A 26,773-nucleotide genomic window follows, 5' to 3' on the forward strand; every position below is an offset into this window, starting at 1 on the left:
AAGGAAACAGCAGTAGATAACATGTAAACTGATGGCCATGGCTGTGTTTCAATAAAACTTTATTTACAAAAACATGTGGCAGACCCAATTTGGCCCTTAGACAGTAGTTTGTTAACCCTTGGTGGGATAATAAACGGTGTAGGGGAACACAGTAGGAACTTCAGGCAACAATAACATGAATTTTAAATGATGGTATAAATATCACCAGCCACATGCAGTTGTGTGGGGCTGAATATAACCAAGATTTGGTTTTTCTACACAAGTGTGAAGAACGGAGAACGGAGCAAGAGAGTTGAGAGTGTGTGCCAGGAAATTATTACAAGGTGAACATTGAAATCTAAGCTGAGTCAGGAGGGAAGTAAGGAAATGAGGGCTATGGGGTATGAGGGACAGTGGAAAAGAGGAAGGTAACGGATTTAGGCCTCACTACTAGCCTTTGATGCTCAGATGCTTTTCCTGAGGGAAGATAACAGCTCATTGGCTATTTTATTGGAGAGTAAGAGCTAAACAGTGGTTCATACATTATAGAGTAACAATGCTTAGAGTAGTTATCACTCTGTGGGGTAGACGTAACGCTACTCCCCATTTTATCAACTGGAAGGGAAGGAGAATCCACATCGACATGGACGCTGTGTTTGAAGGACAGTCTTGTTTATAATAATATCTAATTTTTTAGTTATTAAGACTACTCCCTCTCTTCTTCCCCTATGTTATTATAAAAATGTTCTTGCTTAGCTCTTCTCCACAAATAATCCATATATCCATTGGCATGTTTTAGTTAACGGTCTTTTTTTCTGCTCTCGATGTCTCCCTCTTTCCTTGTCTTCACCTCTTAGCCCTTACATGTGGTTATGTTTTACCTTTTCTGGGTCGACACTTAAAGGTGCTTATACTCTGCTTTTTTCTCCCTCTAGACCTTTCTCTTTTTTGTTGCGCTTATGATCTTTAAGATGATGGCTTTTCTTTATTTTAGTAGAAACATACGCAGGTGATGAAAGAATGTTAGCACCATCTAAGCACAGGATCTAGCCCCTGTTCACTTGGTTAAGGCTTTACTGCCCTCCTGAAACCGTCACGGCCTCTCTACTGAGAGTCATTTACTGTTTAGTATTCAAGGACCTCCCTGACCTTGTCTCGCACTACTTTCCCAACTTTACATCCCATTGCTTTTCAAATCTTACTTTATACTCCAGCCCCACAAAGCTCCCTAACAGTTCCACAGCCACCACGCCTCTGTGCACACAGATGGCATTGACTGGAATTCCCCGAGCCCCTCTCCATCAGTCCATCTCCCATCCTTCCTTCAAGGACCCATCACAAATCTCCTTTTAGATCTTATTTTCCAAGACAACTAAAAAAATTACTCTTCATTTGCCTCATCCTTCTCTGTACTTTGGACTTATGTCATTAACTACAGTCTACTTTGCATTATATTTTCATGTGCACATAAATTTTTCCTCCATTGGACATGAGCCCCTGGATTCTTCCCTGTTTTATACACAGCACACAGTAGATGTCTGATATATATTAAGTAAAAACTAAATGAAATCTCTTATCTTCACAAAACATGTGTTGTTAGGAAGTTAGTTTAAACCACATAAGGATCATCAACATACCTCTTGATAATATGGGGACCTGGGTCACTTCATCCCAGCCACAATCCAAATGTGCATCTTTTGGGGACCGTACATTTCTACCCCAATAAGCCGAAACTATGTTTTAAAGTCCATTCCATATCAAATCCACGCTTTACCAATTTCATGCTTTTGTCAACTTGTTAATATTGCAAGTGAAGGAATTTTGCTTGTTTGCAGATTGTTTTTGTTCTTTGTAAAATTAAACGACGTAAGAATATTTGAAGGAGGAATGAAGGAAAAGGAGCAATAAAAGAACTAACTTTTATAGTTGGTCTGTAATGAGCCTGGTGCATTCCATGAGTTATCCAATTGAATTGAATTCTTCCAATAGCCCTATGAGGTAGATATTATCCACATCTTACTGATGAAGAAAACCATGACTTCTAAACTCACACAGTTAAATGATATCAAACCTAGACCTGTATGACACTCTACCGTCTTCCATTTCAAAAGGCAAATTGCACATAAGCCTCCAATATTGAACCTAGGAGCTAAAGCCACGTGATTATTTCATTGTTAGTCTACCTTAACTAAATTGCTCTACTTTCTCCATCTGAAATTTAAAAGTATTGGTTGCAAGTTACAGAAATCCAATTCAATCTAACTTAACTATTTTGTCATCAACTTAACAAATGTTTATCGGGAGCCTTCTGTGTGCAAGACATTCTTCTAGGCACTAGGGGTTCAGTGGTGAACAAGACAGTCATGCAGCCACATGGCTAATATATTAGTATATTGCCTACCTACGCAGCTAATATATTAGTATATTGCCTACCTACGCAGCTAATATATTAGTATATTGCCTACCTACGCAGCTAATATATTAGTATATTGCCTACCTACGCAGCTAATATATTAGTATATTGCCTACCTACGCAGCTAATATATTAGTATGAAAATATTTTATAAACAAAAGATCTGTCGGACAGTTAAGAACTGTTAAGAATAACACAGCAGGGTGAAGGAGTAGTGAATGAAAGGGCAGGCTTTTTATTTTTTGTGTGGCAAAGTCAGAATTTATTTGCAGGACACCGAGCAAGGGAGTGGGAGACAAATCTCAGATCCACTCCAACTTGGTCTTTGAGTCAGAGGGTTATTTATTTATTTTTCTTTTTTAATTAATTTTTATTTGGAGTATACTTGCTTAACTATTTCGCTTACATGTGGAATCTAGAAAAAATGGTACAGATGAACTTACTGGTAAAGCAGAAATAGAGTCACAGATGTAAAGAGCAAACTTACGGTTACCAAGGGGGGAAGGGATGGTTGGACGAATTGGGAGATTGGGATTGACATATATACACTACTATGTATAAAATAGATAACTAATGAGAACCTACTGTATAGCACAGCGAACTCTACTCCATGATCTGTGGTGACCTAAATGGGAAGGAAATCTAAAAAAGAGTGGATATATGTATACGTATAACTGATTTACTTTGCTGTACAGGGATGCTTTTTAAGTGGGATTGTCAGAGAAGATCTCCCTTTCTAGTAGACACTGAGTAAAGTGAAGGAGTGAGCCATGGGAATACACGAAGGAAGAACATGTGAGGCAGAGGATAGCAAGTGCAAAGTCCCTCAACCAGGAATGTGTTTGGGATGTTGGGGAGATTCCCAAGGAAGGAATATGACCGGAGCACCACTGGGGAGGGGACAGTGGTAGGAAAGGCGGCTGGAAAGGTGGCCAGCAGCCAGGCCATATGGTCCTCGCAGGCCATTCTGAAAACTTTAACGTTTGTTTAAGGTAGATGGCAAGTAAGGAAAGGACTGACAAGAAGTGAATGTCCTCATCTGATTTGGTTTTTGAAGGATCATTCTGAGAGCTCTGTGGAGATTAAGCCAAAAGGGGACAAGAATGAAAGCAAGGAGACTGTTAGGGGGCTTTCATAAAAGTCCAGTGGGGAAACGGATACGTGGGCCACATAACCAGGAGGGCAGGGACTGGCCTTATGGACGATGCAGAAACAAAATTTAAAAACTGTGGTCTCATTTCTCCTCACTCCTCCTCTCCTCTCATTTCTGCTCACTTCTCCTTGCTCAGACCTGCTTCTCCATTGCCCCAAGCAGCTCCAGGATCTGTGGTCAGAAAGGAAAGGTTTCTTCTTGTCAGCGCCAGGGCGCAACCCCCGCTGAAGGGCCTGGCTGGGTCATGGGACCATCTCAAGACCAATCGCTCACTGTGCCCAGGCCATTTCAGAATGGCCTGCGAGGACCATATGGCCTGGCTGCTGGCCACCTTTCCAGCCGCCTTTCCTACCACTGTCCTACCACTGATTATGAGCCCAGATTTATGGTCCAGGGGATGGGGTGCTCTAAGGATACCTGGAAGGAGCAGTGGGATAAAGAAGGTTGCATTTTCTGTGTTTTGTTTTATTTAAAAAAAAAAAAAAAAAGAGAGACAAGGCAAAGCACCCTGTGAAGACAGCAGAAAGATGTAATGGCTGGGGAGAGACTGAAGATTGTACATCTCTACCGCATGGAGCCAAGGCCCGGTGACTGCTCCTTTCTCCAGATTTCTCTGCCACAAAGCTCCTGGACCGCTGTATACTCCTGACAGATGGTCTCCTATGTGTCTGTATTAGTGTTTCAAGTAATATAGTGACTGCACATTTCCCAAGAAAATAAAAAGGGCCGTAGTGTCAGATAATCCAATAAAGCCTCTAGTACCTATGATGAGACAGTGTTGAGCATTAGCAGGTCCTCAGGCGATTTGCGCATTGATTCCAACCAGAGGAAATGTGGAGCCCACGCTTACCCAGAGTCCAGAAGCAGTCATGTCACGCATACGTATATCCACGATCGCTTTATTGAAAGAACTTCACGTATGGGGCCAACCGAAAACAACTTCCTTTTTTTCCAACCACAGATTTTCCAAAACCTCTCTATCGGATGTCTCGTCTCTCCCTGTGGCTACACCTCAGGAAGTTCTTAAAGCAGCCCCAGGTGTCTTGGGATGTTCAATAGAAACCTTGTTCTCTAAATACGCTTGAAGTTTCTCTGTCTCCTATTGACCCCCAAGTTCAGTGATTTACTAGGAGAACCAACAGGACCAGCATGTCGTCATACTCACAGCTATGAGTTATTACGGGGGTGGGGAGTATAAGGCAAATCAGCAAAGGGAAAGGGTGCGTGGAGCAAAGTCCAGAGGAAACCAGACTCAAGCTTCCAAGGGTCCTCTCCCAGTGACGTCACGCAGGTTGCATTTATTTCCTCCAGTGTCCGATGGTGACAACACCTGTGAAATGTTGTCTACCAGAGAAGTTCATCAGAGGCTAAGTACCCAAAGATTTTATTGAGGGCCGGTTAGGTAGACATCTGCCTAGCACATACCAAAACTACATACTCCCAGAAGAAAAGCAGGCGCTCGGCATAAATCCCATTTTTTTGTACAACTTGGGCACAGACAGCCACTCTTAGTTAAGGTTGTGGGAACACTCTTGAAATCTAAGTTCCCTAACATCAGCCAAAGTCCAACCTTTCTAGGAAAGGCCAGGCCTTTCTAAGGATAGCGGTTTCAGGCCTGCTGTGTTAAATCTTCCCTGCACACTGACGTTGACATGAGGGTAAGAAAGGCTGACCCACCCTTGGATGGAAATCAGCCATGCAAGTAGTCTGGTTCAACCAGAGATAGAGCTGGAGGAGGGGAAGGCAAAGGGAGAAAAGCTCTTATTTGCCTGGTGTTTTTAGAACCTGGCTTTCAGGAGGTAAATGCGGTAACGCTGACTTTGTTTTCTCATGAGCTGTCTTTATGGGCTCTGCTGTGAACCTTTTTCTGAAGACTTCCCACTGTCTACCACATAGCTTCTGTTAAGGTCACCTTGAACTAGCAATTAATCTTCTTGGGTGGGGGGGGGTGTCCTTTCATGGCAGTTGTAACCAAACAGACCCACAGCTCAGCCCACAGGGAGGTACTGGGTGATAGCGTTCCACCAAACCCAGAAATGCAGGCCACGTCTGCCCCCGCTCTCTCCCTTCACACTCCCATCACAGACGGCTCCCACCGGCCTCTTGCCTTCAGACTTCACCTTTTGCTGGCCAAGCCCCAGGAAGCACGGAGACATCTGGCCCAGGATTCTTCCACCAGCCTTTGCTTTTGTTTTTGGGGTGGAGGAGAGGAGGAGAATTCTGTTCCACCGTGGATGGAAAGTGCCCAGTGGTTCCACAGTCTCCCACAACCACTCACTTAAAAAAAAAAAAAATCCCTACCCACTAATAGTCTTCCACATCGTTGTATATGTAGACAAAATGTGCGTGTGCGTGCGTGCGTGTGTACAATCACATGGCCAGTGAGACACAGATTAGGAACCACTTTTAGAAAGTCTGGCATCAGTGGCCTGGCACAGACCTTTTTTTTTTTTAAACAAAGCTACATTTATTGAGCACCAACTATTGCCAGACATTGACTTACGAAAGTGCTGCTTTCCACAGAAACGGAAGGAAGTAATTTACCAAAAGAGTTTAAGGAGTTCAGTTTTTCTGACCCAATTTAAACATGACTGTTTGGACCAAGTCTTTTTGGGATTAGTGTGACCATCAAAGTGCCTGAGAATAATCTCAGAAGCATACTGAAATTTCAGGTTCCTGGACCCAACCTTAGAAATTCAGATTCAGAAGGTCAGGCCTAGGACCCAGGAGTCTGGGATGGGGCCCAGGTGATTCCAGTGCAGGTGGCCTGGACCAGCCTGTCCTAGCTCAGGGATGCTCAGACTTTAGAGTACCCATGGGGTCTGTAACATACAGTCTGACTCAGGATGTCCAGGGGGGTCCTTGAGATTCTGCACTGCTAATTATCCCCCGGGTGAGGTTGATGCTTCAGGTCCATGCAACATACTTTGAGTAACAAGAACTTAGATGGTCAGTCTCCCAGAGGCTGGTTCATGCAGCAGTTACCTGCCAAAAGGCCCGACACCACTCTTTAGATTAGCTTCAGCCTTAAGGTCTCAACCTAAATTCTAAGACAAGAAAAGTGCCAGATACTCATGCACGTTCATAAATATATTCATAAGTAAATATCACTTAACATTCAATGACTATCTAGCTTTACCAGTAAAAAATGGTACCCGAAAAAGAGAAAACGGAACTTCACTATTCATCATATTGCCTACGTGTTTCCCTGTTTGGATCTGCACAGCTCCAAAAAGTTGTCGACTTTTTCCAGCAATACAGATTTCAGAAGTTTCTCAAGAGATGGTTCTAGGGGCCTTGTCATGGCCAAGACCAGGGGCTCATCTCCTAAGATCATGGATGGCACTTTCATTTCCCCTGTGTGTTATAAGCTACTGACTCAGTACAGTCTTCATGGCCCAGCCCGCCTGCCCTCGTGCTTCCCAGATCCAACACATACACATGGGTTCATGGGAAGGCACACATGCACACACCATGAAATGACCATGGAGGAGTATATAAGAAATCCTTCTGGATCTTTGCAATGAAATGTCCTTTGAAATCAAATAAGTGCGATAGCACGACGTACTGAAACTGCAAACGCAAATGCCGTGAGGGGTGGTCTGAAAGGAACGACGGTATTGTTCACTGTTCTGATAATCCTACCAACTGCTTCCAGAACCATCAGGTGGCTCCACATACCAGGAGAAATTCAATTAGGGTAGAGGCCATGACTGCTTGTTGTCTAAGGAGAGAGTGCTCCAGAGGGAATTTGAGTCGAGGAATAGGCTGCCCAAAAGAACAGCGGAGGTAACAGTCCACCCTTTTTATTTGCTCTCATGTTCCTCAAACACATTTTCTCTGGCCTCAACATAATAGCTGATATAGTATAGTGACCATAGTATTAAGGACATTTTGGAAATTGATCTAATTTTAATAATCATTTTTATAAAAATAATCCAATTAAAATATATCCCTAGAACTTAGCCTAAGATCTGGCACATAGTAAGGAGCTCAATAAGTATTTGTTGAATCCATGTTCCTTTTACTGATAATGACTTTTGCTGCTGTGACAACCTGGAAAATCCCGTCTTGGTTTTATGATTAATCTTAAGTGTCACTTTCTCCCTGAAGTTACAGTCGCTTCTTCTCTGAAGTTACAGTCGCTTCCTCCCTGAAGTTACAGTCACTTCCTCCCTGAAGTTACAGTCGCTTCTTCCCTGAAGTTACAGTGTCACTTCCTCCCTGAAGTTACAGTCGCTTCCTCCCTGGTACTTCCATTGTTGTTCTTCTAGAACACTGTGTATTCGTTTTCTCTGTTTATTCTCTCTGCACTGTGAGCTCTGAAATATAGAAATGGTGTCCCAGAGTTTAGCACAATAACTAATTCCTCAATACAAATTTTTGAATGAAAAAATGAATGAAGAGGTTGGTAGATTCTTTTGCTGTCTCCTGGATTTTAAAGTGAACCACTAGGGTTCACTTTCCAATACTGAGTATGTGTGATCTACATCAGAAAATGCTTCTTTACACATCCTCATTCTACGAACCATATCCATTTCCTTCTTCCCGCCATCAGTAATTATGGGGCCATCATCTAAGAGAATTTATGTGCTCGGCCCCGGGCGTCCCCGGGAGTCCCGACCAGCAGGACAAATCCTTGTGAGTCCGAGGAGGAACCTGTAGGAGTTGAAAAGAGAAGAAGGGGCAGGAGACGCGAAAGAATGGAGGCAAGACAAAATCCTGATCAAGCCTCAAACCTTTATTGCTGCAGTAGCTGTATTTATACAGTACAGAGAAAGGGGGGCGGGATCCAGAATAAGGGAAGTACTTGGCAAATTATCATTGGTGCTGCGTGCGCGGGCTTTCGTTGGAAGCGCGGGCTTTTATCTCATTAAGCAGGAAGAGAAGCAGGATGTCGGCCATCTTCTAATGGCGAAAACTTCTTGGCTCCCAACATCTCCTCCCTTTTTATTTCTTTTAAGGAGGTGGGCATTAACCGAGTGAGGGAGTAGTGACCTGAATCCTCCCGTGGACAATGTATGTGTGTCCACCATTGCTGGCTCTTGGTATCTTTTGGGGAGGAGAGGCAGAACCAAGAATAATCTTAGATACTGAAGCCAAAAACAATGTTTAGATACCAACCTCTTTCATAATTCAGGTATACTCACAGGGAATAACAGAGATTACCTTATGTATAAAGGTTTTCCCTTGTGCATGCTTTGCTGTCACACTCAACTCGGTACCCATACCCTCCCATCAAAGAGGGGGGTAGGCATGTCTCTGTCTCATGCCGCTCCAGTGGAGGGGCAGCCAGAATCATCTTTTGGTTCTGCTTCAGGTTAAATTCTGAGGCAAGTGTGGAGGGGGTTCAGCCTGGCTGACAACCAGCAAAGATGACAGGATCAGGGTCACAACGGATAGTCCTTGTTGTCTTTGTCATCTTTTCAATGCCAAGAGGATCTCCATCTTTTTCTGAAAAGGAAAAGAAATACAATCTCAGGGAAAAGGGCCCTGGATAATTTTCATTATTTCATAGAATTTATAGGTTTAATAAGACGCTCGGGCAGCCAACGTCTGGGTGAGGGGAACTTGTCCAGATTTTTGAGGAACAAACCGAATCGCCCCTTGGTTCGGTTCCAAGGAAGGGGCCAGGGGCTGGCCCCGTGAAAAGTTTCCCTGTTTTTTGGCCATTTATGTCCGTTTTTGAATAACATTCCGAAGACCAATGTTTGCCTCTTTTACAGCGAGGACAAACGGTGGTGGGAGGAGCTCGGGATTGATGTTGGGGTTGTTGTGGGTTAGCCTTTGATGACTGTCCTTGTCTATATAGTGGACAATCCCGGGCAAAGTGTCCAGGTTGTCTGCAATTATAGCAAGTTTTTTGTTGTTTGTCTAGGGCGGATGTGTCTTTAATAAAATCTTTTAGGGCGGCTCCTATTGCAAGACCAACAAAATGGGAGGGACCAATTCCGGAACACAATTTAATATAATCAGCAAGGCTACCACCACGATGAGCCCGAAGGGCAGCCTGGCAGGCTGGATTAGCATTTTCATAAGCTAAATGTTTAACAAAGGCGTTATCAGTTTCACTGTCGCCCACCAGACGTTCGGTGGCGTCCGTGAGGCGGCTAATAAACTCACAATAAGGCTCTTCTGGTCCCTGGCGAATTTTCGCCAAAGAAGTTGTGGCCGAACCCTTAGGCGGAAGGCGGCGCCAGGCCTTAAGGCCAGCATTTTGTATTTGAGCCAACAGACCAGGGGGAAAAGCAGCCTGAGCCTCATTGGAATCATAGGGGCTGCTTTAAGAATTGTTTTTCCGGTCTCAACAACCTTTTGGATATCGGGGTCAAAAAAATGACCCATAAGAATCTCTCTAATTAAATTCCAATATGAAAATGCAGTCACAGGTACTTTAGAAGGCCCAAAAGTCTTATAATAATCATTTAAACAATCTCCTACACGATTCCAACATTTTTTATCTATCGTCCCTTCTTGTGGGAACCATGGGCAAACATCAGACAAAAATATAAAAAAATCACGCAAATCTTTTTTTCTAGCCTTAATCTTTCGCATCTTGAGGGAATCCTCGATCCCCTGAAGAAAGAGTTCGTGGGAACTCAATTCCTGTCCCATTTTTAAGCTCCACTTACCTTACTCTCTACCGGTCACAACTGCCGAAGGGCGGCTAGTCCTCCGGGGACCTAATCGAGCCGCACTTTCGAGTTCACTCTCGCGGCGGCTCAGTGGGTGCCTGGCCAGGCGTTCGTAAGCGTGCTACCTCCGTTAGGATCCGTTCCTCGGGCCCCACGTTGGGCGCCAATTGTGCTCGGCCCCGGGCGTCCCCGGGAGTCCCGACCAGCAGGACAAATCCTTGTGAGTCCGAGGAGGAACCTGTAGGAGTTGAAAAGAGAAGAAGGGGCAGGAGACGCGAAAGAATGGAGGCAAGACAAAATCCTGATCAAGCCTCAAACCTTTATTGCTGCAGTAGCTGTATTTATACAGTACAGAGAAAGGGGGGCGGGATCCAGAATAAGGGAAGTACTTGGCAAATTATCATTGGTGCTGCGTGCGCGGGCTTTCGTTGGAAGCGCGGGCTTTTATCTCATTAAGCAGGAAGAGAAGCAGGATGTCGGCCATCTTCTAATGGCGAAAACTTCTTGGCTCCCAACAAATTTAAGCTGTTTTACAATCATTTTTGCTATCCTGTTGCCACATCATTCACAGTATAAATAGTCCTGGCTCCTTTGACCTTTGTCAAGGATCTTATTTTCACACGTTTAAATAATATGAGTTGATCTACTACTTTAATTCATTTACAGAGTTGACTATTTTTTTTTACTGAGCCTTTTTAGGTGTAGAACAATGAAAAGTGCAATTTCTCACTCCCCCAGGACATGATCAGGAAGACACTGTACTGGCACTTAGGAAAGGACAAACATCAAAGCACTAGCATGTTTCATCAATGTGTCTGAAAACACACTTTAAAAAACAGGAAAAAAAAAAAAAAAACACCTAGCATTTGGGAGAAATTGCAGTGTTCATTCCCAAAGATGTTTTACTTTCCAAAAGTAGTCACAAAACTATTTTAAAATTCTAACTAAAATATCAAGAACTAAACAAAATAAAATAGTTGGTACACCGCATTGTAATAATAGAGTCGTGATTTGAAAAGTGAGTTTTGCTTGAACAGCTAATAGAAGTCTTATTTTAAGTCCCCTCAGCTTCTGCTGGTTGTTAGCATTTCCCTCCATTTAAGTGCTCAGAGCTAAAACTGTAAATCAACAAGGATTTATTGAAAACCTTTGACCTTGGCACAATTAGGCCTATGATAGATCCTAAAGAAATATGTCACAGTCTTTGAAGAACTTACAAACCTCCTTTGTTTAACACATGTATTGCATATAGGGTGATATCCATCCTAGATGCCATAGAATCCTGATCAAAGGCATATATCTTTCTCCCTTTCTTCCCTTTCTTCCCTTTCTTTCACTTCTTCCCTCCTTCACATCTTCTGGTACCCATACATTGTTTACACCTTCCAAAGAAATAAATGCCAGTCTCTCTTAGTTAGCATTCACTCATTCATGCTACTAACATTTATTGATTCATTAATATTTCTAATTACTGTATTAGGCATAAAATATGTAGCCATGCCTAAGGCTCTACTATCCTATGTACTGGGCATTGTGGTGGTCATAAAGCTATAGAAATGACACAGTCTGGCCTCAAGGAGCTTACAGATTCTTTAGGGCGGGACACACAGAAGACAGATGATTTTAATACACTGTGTCATGACTTGGCAGGTATAGGGTAAAGGCATGCATTTACTACAATAGTGGCACAGAGGAGAGAGTCACAAAGCAAGTTTTCATTGTCAGGAAAACTCTCCCTTAGATACAATTTTTTATTATGAAAGAGAAGCAAACTCTCTTGTTCTTGCATAGCCTCCAAAACCTAACACATAGGCACTTTTATTCAGATTTATACATTTCGAACTCACTTCAACAACTTTGTCTCCAGTGGGACTGTGGGAACCCAGCTCTGTGTGTGCAGAATAAGTTGGGAGTGAGGAGAAAGTGTTGGCCACCTTTGGGTTAATTCAGAACCTTCACCAACTCATCACTGGATTCAGACCATGTGAATTTCTTACGGGATTTGGTTTTCCAGACTCACTGTCCATAATGATCAAGTGATTCCCAAATGCACAAAACATTTCCATTTATTTGCAGCTTACAGGGATAGTAACCATCCATATACAACAGAAAAAAAAGTAACAGAGCCTTTTCTGTGCATTATTTATTCAATAATATGTTTCAAGCACGTGCTTCATGTAAGATGTTTGACTATGTGTCTGTTTCTACCTCCAGAGAAGCAGTGGCCAAATTTCTAGATCTTTGCAGAAAGACAGGATGGTAGGATTAAACTAGTGAATTTTTTTTTTTTTTTTTTTTTTTTTTTTTGTGGTACGTGGGCCTTCCACCGCTGTGGCCCCTCCCGTTGCGGAGCACAGGCTCCGGACGTGCAGGCTTAGCAGCCATGGCTCACGGGCCCAGCTGCTCCGCGACATGTGGGATCTTTCCGGACCGGGGCACGAACCCGTGTCCCCTGCATCGGCAGGCGGACTCCCAACCACTGCGCCACCAGGGAAGCCCTAAACTAGTAAATTTTTAAACATTTATGTTTCTCAATTATACTTACTATAAAATTGAAGAAAATGTAAGAAAAAAATTTCTCTACAATCCTATGGCAAGAAATACTCTTTCAATGTCATTAGACTGAGGCACCTTTCTTTCAGGTTATATTTGTTTTCAACAGCATGTAATTACTATTTGAATTTGCTTTAATGAGTAAATATTGCACAAATATATATTCTAGCAATACCATGCTTCCAAAATATCATTTATTTTGCCAGTTTAGATAATTCTATAGAAAAGAACACTTTAAGAACAGAAATCACGTAACTATAGGCAACTTATGATATCAAGAAGTCAAAAACCAACAGAAAAATGTATACCATACAAATGGATTTGAAACATATGGAAAGATGCTCAACCTCTATCACAAATGAGTGGAGATTTAAATTTTAACTAGACACCAGTTGTTCACCTACCGTGTTGGCAGAGGTACAGATATAAAAAGGGGTACGATGTGATGACGTCCATTAAAATGTAAAACGCACCCATCCTTTGGCCCAGAAATTTCACTTGGAGGAATTAATCCTACAGATAAATGCACGTGTATGCGTGTTGTGGACCCATGAGGACACTCGGCAGAGCACTGTTTGTAATAGCAGCAACCTTCAACACATCCCCTTCCCTCCAGCCCCAGCGCCCCTACCTCATCCAGCCTCCATCATCCCTCATCTGGACCACAGGAGGGGCGCCCTGTTTGATCTTCCTCTTTTCCCTCTTTCACTCCTACAACATCCCTAGGAGCCAGAGTGATATTTTTAAAACATAAATCAGATCATGTCCTGCTGCTGCTAAAACTCCTCCAATGCCTCTCCATCATGCTAAGAATAAAATCGACACCACTTATCCTGGCTTCTAAAGACCCATCTACCCAGCCTCTGCCTGCCTCCTGACTTCTCTCATGCCTCTCTAGCCCTCACCCTCGGTGCTCTAGACACAGAGGCTTTCTCTGGGCTGCTCAGGCACATCCAGCTCATTTGTGCTTCAGGGTCTCTGCATGGATCCCTTCCTCTTATTCTCTTGCAGTGGCCCTTTCTCAACCTTCAAAATCTACCTTCAACACCAGTCCCCAGAGAGGCCTCCCCTGACCACCTCAGCTAGCGCGCTAGCCAGGCACTCACTCTCTAACACACTGTCCTGTTTTTTTCCTTTTTACATTGTCTGTCATCGCCTGGCTGTATTCCTGTGCATTCCACTGTGTATTAGTTTACATTCTTCTTTTCCCTGTCATTTAGGTCTCGGAGAGCAGGGACGCTGTCAGCCTCATGCGTTGCTTTATTACCAACCAGAAAAGTATCTGCACATAATGAGTGTTTAGTAAATGTTTGCTGAGTGAATTAATAAATGGCCATCAGAAGGGGCTGGGACACATTATAGGACACCCATCGGATGAAACAGTGTATGGCTGTTGAAAAGAATGGGCCGGTAGACGATCCAAGTGTCGTCCTCCGACCAAGACTGCACCATCGCACAGATCTGGCCTCGGTCTCCCTCCGAGACCTCCTCTCAGATCCTTCTTTTCTTGGTCTTCTTGCCGTTCTTGCTACACTCCACACCTGTGCCCCAGGGCCTTGGCACTTCCTATTCCTGCATCTATGCCTACCACTACCCCTGCATGGCTCCCTTGCTCATTTCTGTCAATTCTCTGCTCAAAAGTCAACTGTTCAGAAAGCCCTCCCTGACTACTCTCAAAATTCCTCACCCTGTCCCTTCCCCTCCTTGGACCCAGCTTTACTTTTCTTCATTGCACTTATCATTTGAAACAAAAGTGCCTATTTATTTGTGTCCATGTTTATTACATGCTTCCCCTGACTAGAACGTTCCTTGATGCTGTCATGACCTCCCCAGCAGGTAGAACCTTGCCTGGCATACAGTAGCAGCTGAACAGGACTTTGATTGGTGAGGAATGAATAGATGAATGTATTCTTGAGTGCAAAAAAGCAAGGTACTAAACAGTGTGCCCACAGAATGCCGCGTCAATTGTATTAAAAAAATGACCCGTATATATAATCTCTCTGGAAGAAAAATCCAAGAACACAATAACAGGGGTAGCTTCTGCAGTAGGGAACTGCAAGGCTGAGAGGCATAAGAGGAAAACTTATTGTTCCTGTATATCATTATTTTTCATAAGACTGTATTTTTACAAAACATGGGCATTAATTACTTTTTCTAAAAAATTATGTCATCTTTGACAGTTTTGTAAGTTTATGTATTTGAAGCCAAAAGGAAATCAAGGACCTCATAAATGTTACTTGAAATGATAAACATTCAACAGCCATGTATTTAACAATCCTATAAACTTGTCATAGCCCTATGCAATCTCGTTTGGATGTTCATGCAAATCTGTGGTTGCAAAGGATACCTATACTTTCTCTTGGAAGGGGTATGTATATTCCTCAGATATGAAATATGGGAGGAAACAGGAGTGTGAATCTTAAGCAGAACAAGGCCTTCGTAAGTGCAGCAAGACCCCTGCACATTTTATATGCCAGGAAAAGGGCCTCTGTGCCCAAGATACTTTGAATCTGCTTGCAAGGTTGAAATATGCCCTCACTGTTCAACAAATAAATAAAAACCCTCTGCCAATAGACTCTACACATCCTTAACTAGCTGATTTGGTCAGTGTTTTTCTGGCTCCATCAAATACATGTAAACGCGTCTTACTTTAAGAAAATCCACTACTTGAATATGTGGATTTATAGAAAAAAAAATGTAAAGGAATGTCCACTTGCGTTATTACGGATTCTTTTAAATATGAAAATAAGAAACATTTAAAATGTGATTCAATAACAAAAAATTATACAGAAATTTCAGGAACACCACCATTGAACACACAGGTACTCGGTAATTACTTGCTGGTTGGATGAACATACCTATTGAAAATCAGTAGAGTGAAATGGATGAGAGCATGGGTTGGGATCCAGATATCCCTGTGTTTGGATTCTATCTCTGCCATTCATTAGCTGAGTCTGACCTTCAACAAGTGACTTAACCTCTCAAGGCCTCAGTATTTCTTACAGAAATAAAATGAATGACCAATGCCTCCCTAATAGTTAGTTATATTAAATGAAAGATATAGGCAAATAAAATATAGATATATTTTATCATGTATTATAATATCATATATTATTTCCTTCATGTAATTTCTGCCTGATTAGGAGCAAGTAAGGATGAATCATAAGTGCTGTTATATTTTCAGAGATATAATATAGGTAACTATATATAAATATAATTACATATACGCATATGTATAGAGCACCTGCACAATGCCTGGCACATAGTAAATGTTTAGTAAATGGTGGTTCCTATTGTGAAAAGTAACACAAAATACTCTGAGAGTTTGACTCTTCATTTTCATATCCACAAAGACCCATTTTGTGTACCACATGCCAGTACATTTCATGTCACTGTACAGGGAGGGGTAAAAGAATTTGTGTCACTGAGATTTTTGTGGCCTTAACATTACGGGAAAGCATTTAACAGGTATGTAAGTGAATTGTGACAGAGATTCAACTTGTAAAATGGCTAGCATCTATTGAGTGTATGATGATTAGTCATTCTGCAGAGTAAATACTGTGACTTAGTATCCTCTCCAAGGATGGCCTGCTTCCTACTTTCTTAATTAAAAATATTAAATGTAAATGTTTTATTGAATTTCCCAGACTAGAATAGAATAGCAGGTATTTGGAGTGGGAAAGGCAAAAATGGTACAAATTGCTTCAAACTCAGAGACTAAATGAACGTGCTCCCTCGGATGACCAAAGGTTTCTTCCTTTTCAGTTTTCTGGCTTTTTTCCCCCCCTTTCCTTCTAGCACTTCGAATTTGTTTAATAAAGTTGAGAATTTTCACAAAGGGCCTTATGAACACGTGTTATTAGATTTTAAATCTGATTTGCAAGTGCCTCTCTCCTCCTCCGTGTGAGTAAAGTGACCTTTTTAAATGGAGGGAAGTGGGTTTAGATGGCAGTCATGATAAATGTGGTCATGTTCACTCAATAAAATAAGGCCCAGTGCATTTGAGGATAAATCAGTGAAATGTACAGCCCCACCTGTCTGTCTCCATCATTCATTTCCACTGTCACTTTCACAGTGGCTGATGGATCACAGTTGCTGTAAAATTAGACAGCCTTTAATCTCATTTCATCCTGATTAGCTTCTCTTTACCCTTTCCCTCTAACTCACTGACTGACACGCTAAAAACTCACACCGGGCTGTATATGAACAGGGAGTACAAACTTCTCCTCCGGTACCTGCTTGTGAGGGCGAGGCCGGCGAGTATCCCTAGAGAAATCTGGAAGGGAGAGGGCATGTCTTCCTTGTTATTTAAAAGATAATCAATAATTGCGGTACCCAGTGCCATTTTAAGCAGATGTTTTCTCTTGATCACTGCCCTCTTTATTTTGCTTTCGTTCAGGTTTAATCAGAAGTCAAAGAAATGAGGTCTTTTGCAAAACTCAAACATGGATTTCACATCGATTTTTTTCTAATAGATTTGGAGCGTTTTACATTCAGGATAATCCCCAAAAGTTATCTGTGTGTATTTGTAGCCTCTCAATTCAGAAGAGTTGAGTAAATAATAAATCGGAAGAGACAACAATTCAGGAATGAAAATGCTGAAAGAGCCAAGAAATATAGCATACAAGGTTTTAAAACAACAGTAAAAAATGGGTAAATAAATGAGAATATCTTCAAGCAGCCTTTACGTTAGCATTTCAAAGACCTTCTCGTATTTTGGAGGTTTCAGTAGTTAGTTTAGCTCAATAGCTTCGTTTGTTTGCATAAAGCATAACAATAGAGGTAATCAAATGAGAAAGAGGCTTAAGAATAAATTATGTATTCTTTCCTTCACTTAATTTCTGCCTGAATGGGAGCAAGTAAATGGACAAACACAACTGTTGTTCTATTTTCAGGGTCTGAGCTTTATTATAAAGCTGGACTTCCGGTTAAAAAGAAGATAATACGATTTTTTATTACTTATAAAATGTGGGCATTGAACTGACCAAAAATTTTAAATAAATATTGGAAGACTGGTAGTCATAAAGTAAGTTGGTTGTATCAGTGGCCGCTGTTCTTACACGCATGTCTCATATGAGTATACGCTTACAGGTGACAATGCTGTAAGTTTACTGCCCAGATGGCATTGTGATAAACCAGAGTAGCACCAGGCTATGCACAATATACATAATATATGGGTAGCATAGTTTTGTGTTTGGTATAATCCAAACAATGATGAGTTAATTTAAGAAAAGAAAAAAAGATGTTCCAAACATATCCAGTCACCCAATTTTAGTTGCTGCGTGAACTCAACATATACCCTGCCCCAGTGGACTCTGAGAAGTAATGCCTGCAGGAGCTATGTGGTTAAAAGCATTTTCCAAAGAGATAACTAAGGGTTGAGGGGCAGAAGGACGTTGCTGAGGTGACTCCCTAAATCAGTTGACCTCATTCATGGGCCACACAAATCCATGGCACACCCAATTTCTACATGATCCCAGAAATCCAGGGTTTCCATACCCATGTCTTCTCCCTTGTGGCTATAAGTTCGAAAATAGTGAATATTCACAGTAAAAGTGAAAACATAATAAAATAATGAAAATTCCTAAAATCTTTCAATATGAAGCTTAAACGACCTGATTTGCTCTTTCAGAAGCTGTGTTACAGGTTTCAAAGCTATGCCTGTTTCTCCTTATTTTTGTTTACATATCTTAGCCAGCATAAGCGCATTCTGAGAAAAAAGATAATAAAAACAAAGTGAAATGAGATATATATCATCCAAAGTAAACTGGGTGTAAGATAGGCTCGTTCTGTCTCTCTCTCTCTCTCTCTCTCTCTCTCTCTCCATTGGCAAAAGAGTACAAGCTGGCCCTGACTCATATTGATTTCCCACTGCACTGGTTTCTTAAGTGCTCTGTTGATCCGTGTCAAGCAATAAGTTCCCTGCCTGAACATGCATATCACCTCCCCATTTGTCCTCACCTAGATTTAAGGTGCCCATATGATGAGCTGAACAAGGACATCATTTTTCCTACTGGTGTCACTGGGCCCAAACCACTGCCTGTGATATGATAACGAATGCTGTGTAAGTTTGCATTCACCATATGATATAATAATAGCAGAGACTGACACTGCACTGCACACGGGGTGACGGGGGTGTCCTATTCTTGTTGTGTGTGTCCCCAAAGAAAATGTAAATGAGAACAGATCCAGCGAAACCTTTGGTGGGTTTCTGGATCGCTCCGCCCTCCTCACAGCCACCACATTTGGGGCAGAGCAGGGCAGGGCGAGGGGAATGGGTGTTTATGATGTCCCTGACAGTTTTTATCTTTGTTCCAGAAGAGCTCTTAAGCAGATAGATAGAAAATGTGTGATTTTGCTGCTAATGACATTGTACAGGAAATTAAGCGTATACATTTGGAGAAGGCATTAAATCAGCAGGACCTTAATTTAAAAACTTAACACTGTATGGAAATTCAGCTTGCTCGTTGCTGTGGAATAGAAAGCAACCAAGCACCCTGAGTCTGTTTATGGAAAGATTGCCAGCAAGCCAAGTTTGGGCAGAGCAGCTTAATGGCTCCAAGTGGATGCTGGGTTATTTCTTCCAAGAAGTAAGCCCCAGCCCTGACCATTTGGGAGCGTCAGTCATGGTTGTAGACTGCACGATCCCCATCATCAGGCGGGTGAGGAGGACTTAAGAATTGAAAGCAGCCCGACAGGTTGTTCTTGACTAATTTGCAGAATCACATTATGTAAAATTAATCAAAAGGGGTGGGGTTGGCAATTGCTGGGAACACACCGCTGAGCCACTGTGGATTGGTGGGTGCCCCACTCTGCCTGTCTATGTGCTTTTCTTCCTTCTGACTTAGTCTCACGTTTTATACATTTTGGTGAAAGCACATAACTAGTGAGCCAGGGTATCAAGTCCTAAGATGGAAAATTTTATGCGTCTTTTTTTTTTTTCTCAATTCCAGTTATGCCATACAACAGTGCCCATCACTGCGTTGTGGAGGTGGAAAACTTCCTGTTTGTGTTGGGCGGAGAGGACCAATGGAACCCTAATGGTAACTATTGAACCACTTAACAGTAGGTGCTCGACACGTCTGTGTGTGATGAGAGGTGCCAGCGGCAGTCCATTTTTGTAATTACCGTGGAAAACATATTTCTGTGCAGCAGGGACAAACGAAGTAGTCGGTGAAGTGGGCTGGCAGAGGACACACGCAGCAGTGCATTCACTCATGGACTATCTGGGGATTTGGCTCCACCGTGATGCCCAGCCCCTCTCCTGATCCATCCCCTGAGGAGTGCCACCAGTGTAAGCCCAGACTCCCTCAAGGGAGGTAGCAAGCGGCAACTATTAAGAATTCTCACCACCTTCTCCACCACTTTTCTCCCGTTTCATCAGGATAATAATATGCCGTTTCAATAAATAAGCGTTATCTGCTGTCACACTGTACGTGACCTCAGCTGAAGTGCCTTTGCAGCGTTCATTACTTGACACCTGTTCTGGCTGCTGCATCTTCTGCCAGGGCTTCGTCCACAGATTATCGACCATCTTCCCTGTTGATGCGATTACTTCATAACTGTATCACAAAGAGAAATTCAACATTTGAATACACTTCCCAAGTCTAATGTAGGGAGTACACTGCACCTTGCAGAACACGCAAAATTATCAAGATATTTTTGGAAATCTTGCACGTGAAGGAGGGGTTGCAGTTGTAGCCTTCTGTGTAACAGAGATCATTATGAGTGAGAAACCATAAAACAGCTTGCAGGTACACAGTTTTGCTTTAAAACCCCAGAACAGCCAGCTGAAATCACATATACTGCATATATTTTATGGTGAATGTTCTCTTTCAGCATCTGCACAAAGGCAAATTATAGAAAATTGTTACATCTGTTCACTCTAGAAAATCTTAAAGGAAAACAACCCAGGCCACCCTCCAAGAACATGTCTTTGAAGGGAAAGGGACATATTTTCTCCAGATCAGCTTTGTTGGTTCATATCTTTCAGTTTTGGAAAGATGGTTCCGGGGCTTTGGGAGAAACAGATTTGGATCAGGAACTAAAATATTCAGTATCTCTCCTCTAACTTATCTTTGCAATGGCTGATTTGATATGTTAAAACAAAACAAAACAAAAACGCTGGCCAATATACAGCCCACTGTAAACTCTCCATTTCCTGTTTAACCTCTTCTTCCGAGGAAGTGATTTGAACAGAATAGAGCGTTTGTAAGGAAACAGTACACAGCCAGCAGGTTTATCTAGAAAAGAATCTGCAGAACTTCGTTTTTGGGGTTTTGTTTGTTTGTTTTCTTGAAGGCCAAATGAAAACTAACACATGACAAGACGAGGCTGGAAAGTCCTGTTTCTTTCCTTTTTTTTTTTTTTTTGTTTTGGTCGTACTGTGCGGCATGTGGGATCTTAGTTCCCCATCCAGGGATAGAACCCCTTGCAGTGGAAGCGCAGAATCTTAACCACTGGACAGCCAGGAAAGTCCCATGGAAAGTCCTGTTTCTAATGATGGTGCTTTCTCAGCCCACCTCCGTCCCCACGTGGGATAAGCCTCTGCTAAAAGACCAGTCTTGGGGCGACAACTCAGTTTTCACAAATCACTATGAACCTCCCACTCCTGTGAGACAGGCCTTAATCAGCAACACAGAAAACCCGCTCCCTGGGTTTACCCCTGTCCCCCACCCCTGCCCAAAATAACCTGCCACTGCTTGCTGTTCAACTTTTATCAGACACACAACCGAGAGGATGGGTGGGGGGATTAGGGGCGAGGATAAGGGACATATTCCTTCCTCTCGTCTAGAGAATCGAGATTTTATCATTGAGCTAATTCAGATTCCTATAAAACTACGCCATGCCATTGGACCTCACTGATCTGCCCCCCCAGCCCCGACTCCTGAGAGGAGCAGTGATTCAGTTTAAATCCCTCAACCAATATGCTGTGAGAAAAGACTACAGAAAGCACAGCATGGCATTTCCTGTGGGGGCACCTTTCACTGCCACCACTCAGCGTGCTCTACGTGAAGACCTGCGTGACAAGTCCTCGTCAAACCAAAGTACTGAGGCATGGTGTGCTTTGAATAATTACTTCTAACGCCAATCATATGATTTAATGTGTCTCTTTTGCTTTAGCCGCCAGGAGGCTCAAAATTGAACTTTAGTGAAACTTTAATTACTATATTTTGTTTACTTTTAGCCTCCATATGGGCCTAGCAGCTCACAACTCTCTCTCTGTAAGACCCTTATTTAGAACGTTGGGAGTTCCACCTGCAAATCTGAGTCATTCCGTCCCTGACTTGTTTCGCCTTTGAGGTCATTTAGTACAGATCGGGGTGAATGCTGATGAGCCACTGATTAGCATCTCCTAAGCACAGGAGAATTGGTCACACTGTGAGGCAAGCAGGCCAGTCTTTTGTACCTCATGTCAACCAATCAGTCATTGGCTGAGGCCTTCCCCCAGGTGGGGGTGAGGGTGGGCAGTGAAGTGGCCTGTTCAGCTGAGGGCAGTTCTCTAGAGAGGGAGCAGCTGTGACCATGAACAACCAACAACCATCAGCTAGGGAACAGGTGTACCAATCTGGTAAAAGTGTCTCAGCTAGGTACCAAAACACACATCCACCACCATCCCTTAAATGGTTTCCATGGACTTTCATATTCCATCCATCTGGTCAACCACAGCTGACCGTTTTGGTATTAGTCGTAGTATTTATTGAGTACTCATTATTTCCCAGGAACTTTGCTAATCACTCATCTGCATCATTTCACTTAATCCTCACAACCATCCCATGAGGCCTGTTGCATGATTGCTCTAGTTTTACTATGAGGAGTCTAAGCCCTAAGAGTTTAAACAACTTGCCAGGACACATAGCTTGCAAGAAGATGAGTGATTCCAATGTAGGTCTGTGTGACTCCAGAGGCTCAGCCTTTAACCAGTGTATCACACTCCCCACCTCACATAACCATATGTATTTAATTAGATACTAAACAACAATTGTGCATTTGCCTTTGATCTTGTGAAATTAAATCAGTATTGTATCACCATGGACAGTGGCTCTTACTGGCTCCCAAAGAGCTCTTCATTATTCCCCATTTAGAAAACCATGAAGGGACACCATCATCTCAAAAATATAGGATTTTCATTTTATAATACCTCATACGACTAAAAAGGAAGCAGTTAATACCAAAACTTATAAAGAACAGCAATCCTGGGCTTCCCTGGTGGCGCAGTGGTTGAGAGTCCACCTGCTGATGCAGGGGACACGGGTTCGTGCCCCAATCCGGGAAGATCCCACATGCCGTGGAGCGGCTGGGCCCGTGAGCCATGGCCACTGAGGCTGCACATCCAGAGCCTGTGCTCCGCAACGGGAGAGGCCACAACAGTGAGAGGCCCGTGTACCGCAAAAAAAAAAAGAAGAGCAATCCTATAATAATATACAACATGCTTTAATTTCACTATTGACAGGGAGGAAAAATTTTAAATCCATGAGTTTAAATGTTATGTATACATCAGTTCCAAAGATGAAATCTTAAGTTAAACTTTAGTTCTTATGAAAATGATGCCTGAGATGCATGCCTTTGAATGAAATACAAAAATATACATTTCAACACATGCTCATAAAACACAAATATGTACTCATAAAATACAAATATAATTTTATTTACTGATTATCTTGATTACAGGACCAAAATTTGAACTCATAAAACATATGAGTTACTGGAAATATAAGCAGGATACATATATTTTGTTTCTACTCAGCTATAGATATTAACTCCTATTAACTCCCTTCATGTCATTAGTGATAGACTGCATTGTAATATGCTAATATACATGCATATATTCCTTCAGTGCTCCAACTCACAGAGAACCAATTTACATTTGTCACTTACTGATGATTGACTCCCAAAAAAACTGCCTGCGGGGGATTTCCTTGTCTTCTTGCTTCCTTCCCCTCCACCATTGGCTGAAAACTGCCGCCCCTGCCCCATTTTACCTGTCTCCCAAATGATAGTCAACAACAGGGTCTGGTGACAGGACATCATCAAAAAAGGGAAGAAGTGGAGGAAGGGTTAGAAGAAAATGGAAAAGATGAGAAGAAACTAAAGGAGTGAAGAGTAATCCAAAATTCTATTGCATGTGGCTACCCCTCTCAAGCTTCTAAGTGGTGTCGATGAAAGCCACAAGGAAGAAATGAATATCCCCATTTTATCTCAGTTTCCTCACTCCACCACACTCATTCCTTCTGAGATTTATTATCCCCTCTGCACATCCTTTGCCAACTTTAGAACATTTTTCTTCTTTTTATCTTCCCATCCTCCAACCCTGCCCTTTTTTCACACCATTGTCTCTGCCTCTGGAAACCCTTTCTTCATCTTCCATCGAAATCACAACAGTCCCCGCTTAGCCTTTTCTCTAGTGAAGTCCACTGACATTACCACCAATAAGCAAAGCATATAGCTGATTTCCACTACCAGTGCTCAGCATGAGAAGGCATCTGTCCCATTGCTGAAAGGAGGCACATGTCTTCCTCCAAATGGAAATTCTAAACCACACTTCACAGAGAAACACTCTTATACGTGGCGTGTATATTCTACATTCCTCTTAACAACACTGATCTTCAGATACATTTGGGAATTAACCTTGAAACCTGACTATCAAGAATGGCTTTTTTCTACAGGGAGATGATTGCAAATTCTACAAAAGCTTACTTATAAACCAACTCTAGACATAATCCTTCCTTGGGTTGGAGCCTCCCTTTGTGGGATCCAAGTCTTTTGGGGCATACTCACTCCTGGCACTCTTAACTCTTTCTGCAATCCCCAAATAAAACTTGACTTACCACCCAACCAGGCCATCCAAACCCTCCCATGCATTCCTTGGAACTCATGATCTCACATCAACAAGATCCCTATAATCCTTAAACTCTTCCCTAAATGGTCCCTTCAGCTTCTTTTCTAATCAAAGCCTGGCTATTCTCTGAGAGGACTGTTTTCCCAGCCACCCTCTTCAATGGGGACTATGTTCTGTTCCCCACCCCCACCCTTATATTTCACATTATTGGAGGCCGATAGCTTTTCTACTTCTTCTTCATTGCCACTCCCACATCCTTAAAACTCACCACTTTAAAGGATGTCTTCAGATTTTACCACCTGCTGCCCCTTTATGTGGCAGCTACCCACTGTTATCCTGGAAGTGCCACCTCCTTCACTCTACCCTACCACTTTTTCATTGTCCATCATCCCCTCATGCCCTTACTTCCCTCTTTACTGAGCTTATATTCTGTTGCCCATCCGTATAATCACATTAGTGCATACACCTGCAGCCCTCGTGTCCTTCTCTCCTATGATACTTGCCTGGTAATGCCCTGGTCCTGGTTAAACCCAACTTTCTTCCACCTCTTCCCTCCCCCTGAGCAACTAAATGTGGACGTAGAAAACCACACGGCCATGCTGGCTACTAATGACCCATGCTGGCTACTAGCCAACTCCACTAAGTTTCCCTGGTCAATGCACTCTTCCGCCTTCTGAGTTAATTATTTCACACCTTCTCTCTCCTCAAATACCTTTCTCCAAAACCTCCCTCCTCACTCTCAGCTGATAGCCTTGCTTCTTAGTCCAATGAGGACAGAAGCAATCAAAAGATAAAACCTGCATCTTGCTACTACCAAATCCATTGCTACCTGTATATTTTAGATAAAACATATCTCTCTTATTACTGTTTCTGCTCCAACTTAAAGCCTATTCCTCATTCCCTACTCAAGGACTTTGGGGTACTTCTGAACTGAAAAACACAACCAAGAACTAAATAAAATTTTCTCTCGATGCTGCATCTTCCTGCTATAATCTTCTTCTTTTTATGCCAAAAGTCCTAAGAAGCATTGCTTATCCTCTTGCCTCTGCTTTCTTACATCCTAGTCTCTCCTGAGGAGTCCCCACGCAGGCTTTCATGCCCTCCTGTCCACTGATACAATGCTTGTCATGGTCACCACCAACCCCCATGTTTCCAAATCCTATGGTCAGTTCTCCGTCGCTCACTCTTTTTGAAACACTCTTTGACTTGGCTTCTAAAATACCACCATACTTTTCCTCCTGCTTCTGACAATTTCTTTTCTTTGCTAGTTTTTCTTCTTCTCCCCCAGGGCTCATTTCCAGCACTCATTATCTTGCATTTCCATACCCTTTCCCTAAAGAGTTTCATCTTGTTCTTTGATTTTAAACAATATCTCTTGACTAATGACCCCAAAATTTGCACCTGCAGCCTCATTTAGCCAGTGGCCTACCAGCCGCTTATGCTCTGAGATCCGATAGTCCTCTCAAGGTTAAATCCAAAACAGAACTCATGGCTTCTCTCCCTAACCCCCCAACTACCCCTGCCTGGTCTTCCCCACCTCGGCAAATTGCATGACCTTCCATCCAGTTCCGCTGGCTAAAAACCTAGCAGTCGTCTTTAATTACTCACTTTTTCTTATACCAATGCTCAGTCTATCAGAAAATTTTATTGGCTGTGCCCACAGAATAGATCCCAAACTCGACCATATCTTGCCTCCACCTCCACTCAAGCCAGCTCTTGCCTTGACTGTTGCGATGGCCTCATGACAGGTCCCCCACTTCCAGAGCAGCCCTTGTACGGTCTAGTTTTTTACACAACAGCCAGAGTGATCATGATAAGAGGTAAATTAGGCCATGTTTCTCATTTGCTCAAAACTTTCCAGTGACTTCCTAATGTTCTTATGACAAAAGGCGAAATTTGACACCAGTCCACAAGACACATCGTGTCTGGACCTTGATATACTTTGACTTCTGTCCAAGTCACCCCAGCATTCTTGCTGGTTTTGAATGCATGGCCAGCCCAGGGACTTTATACTCACCTTCCCCACTGCCTGAGACGCTAATTCTGCAGATATTTGCGTGGCTTGCAGAAGATATCTGTGAGCAGGTGACCACCCTACTGAAACTGGCTTCCCCTCTATCAATCCCTGCTTTATTTTTCTTTCTGGCATTCGGTAAAGAAAATATAGCATTATTATATATGTATTTATTTACAAGTCTGTG

General features: G+C 42.6%; 1 protein-coding gene across 1 annotated transcript in view; it reads left to right on the forward strand.

Moving 5' to 3' along the window:
- Positions 1-26,773, forward strand: part of KLHL14 (kelch like family member 14) — a 104,524-nt gene that overhangs the window by 62,086 nt on the left and 15,665 nt on the right. The window contains exon 4 of the mRNA XM_032603610.1: positions 19,687-19,776. Coding sequence (XP_032459501.1) covers positions 19,687-19,776 — 90 coding nt within the window. The remainder of the gene's footprint in view (positions 1-19,686; positions 19,777-26,773) is intronic.

This window comes from Phocoena sinus, chromosome 14 (assembly GCF_008692025.1).
Source record: "Phocoena sinus isolate mPhoSin1 chromosome 14, mPhoSin1.pri, whole genome shotgun sequence".
In the NCBI taxonomy this organism is placed as follows: Eukaryota; Metazoa; Chordata; class Mammalia; order Artiodactyla; family Phocoenidae; genus Phocoena; species Phocoena sinus.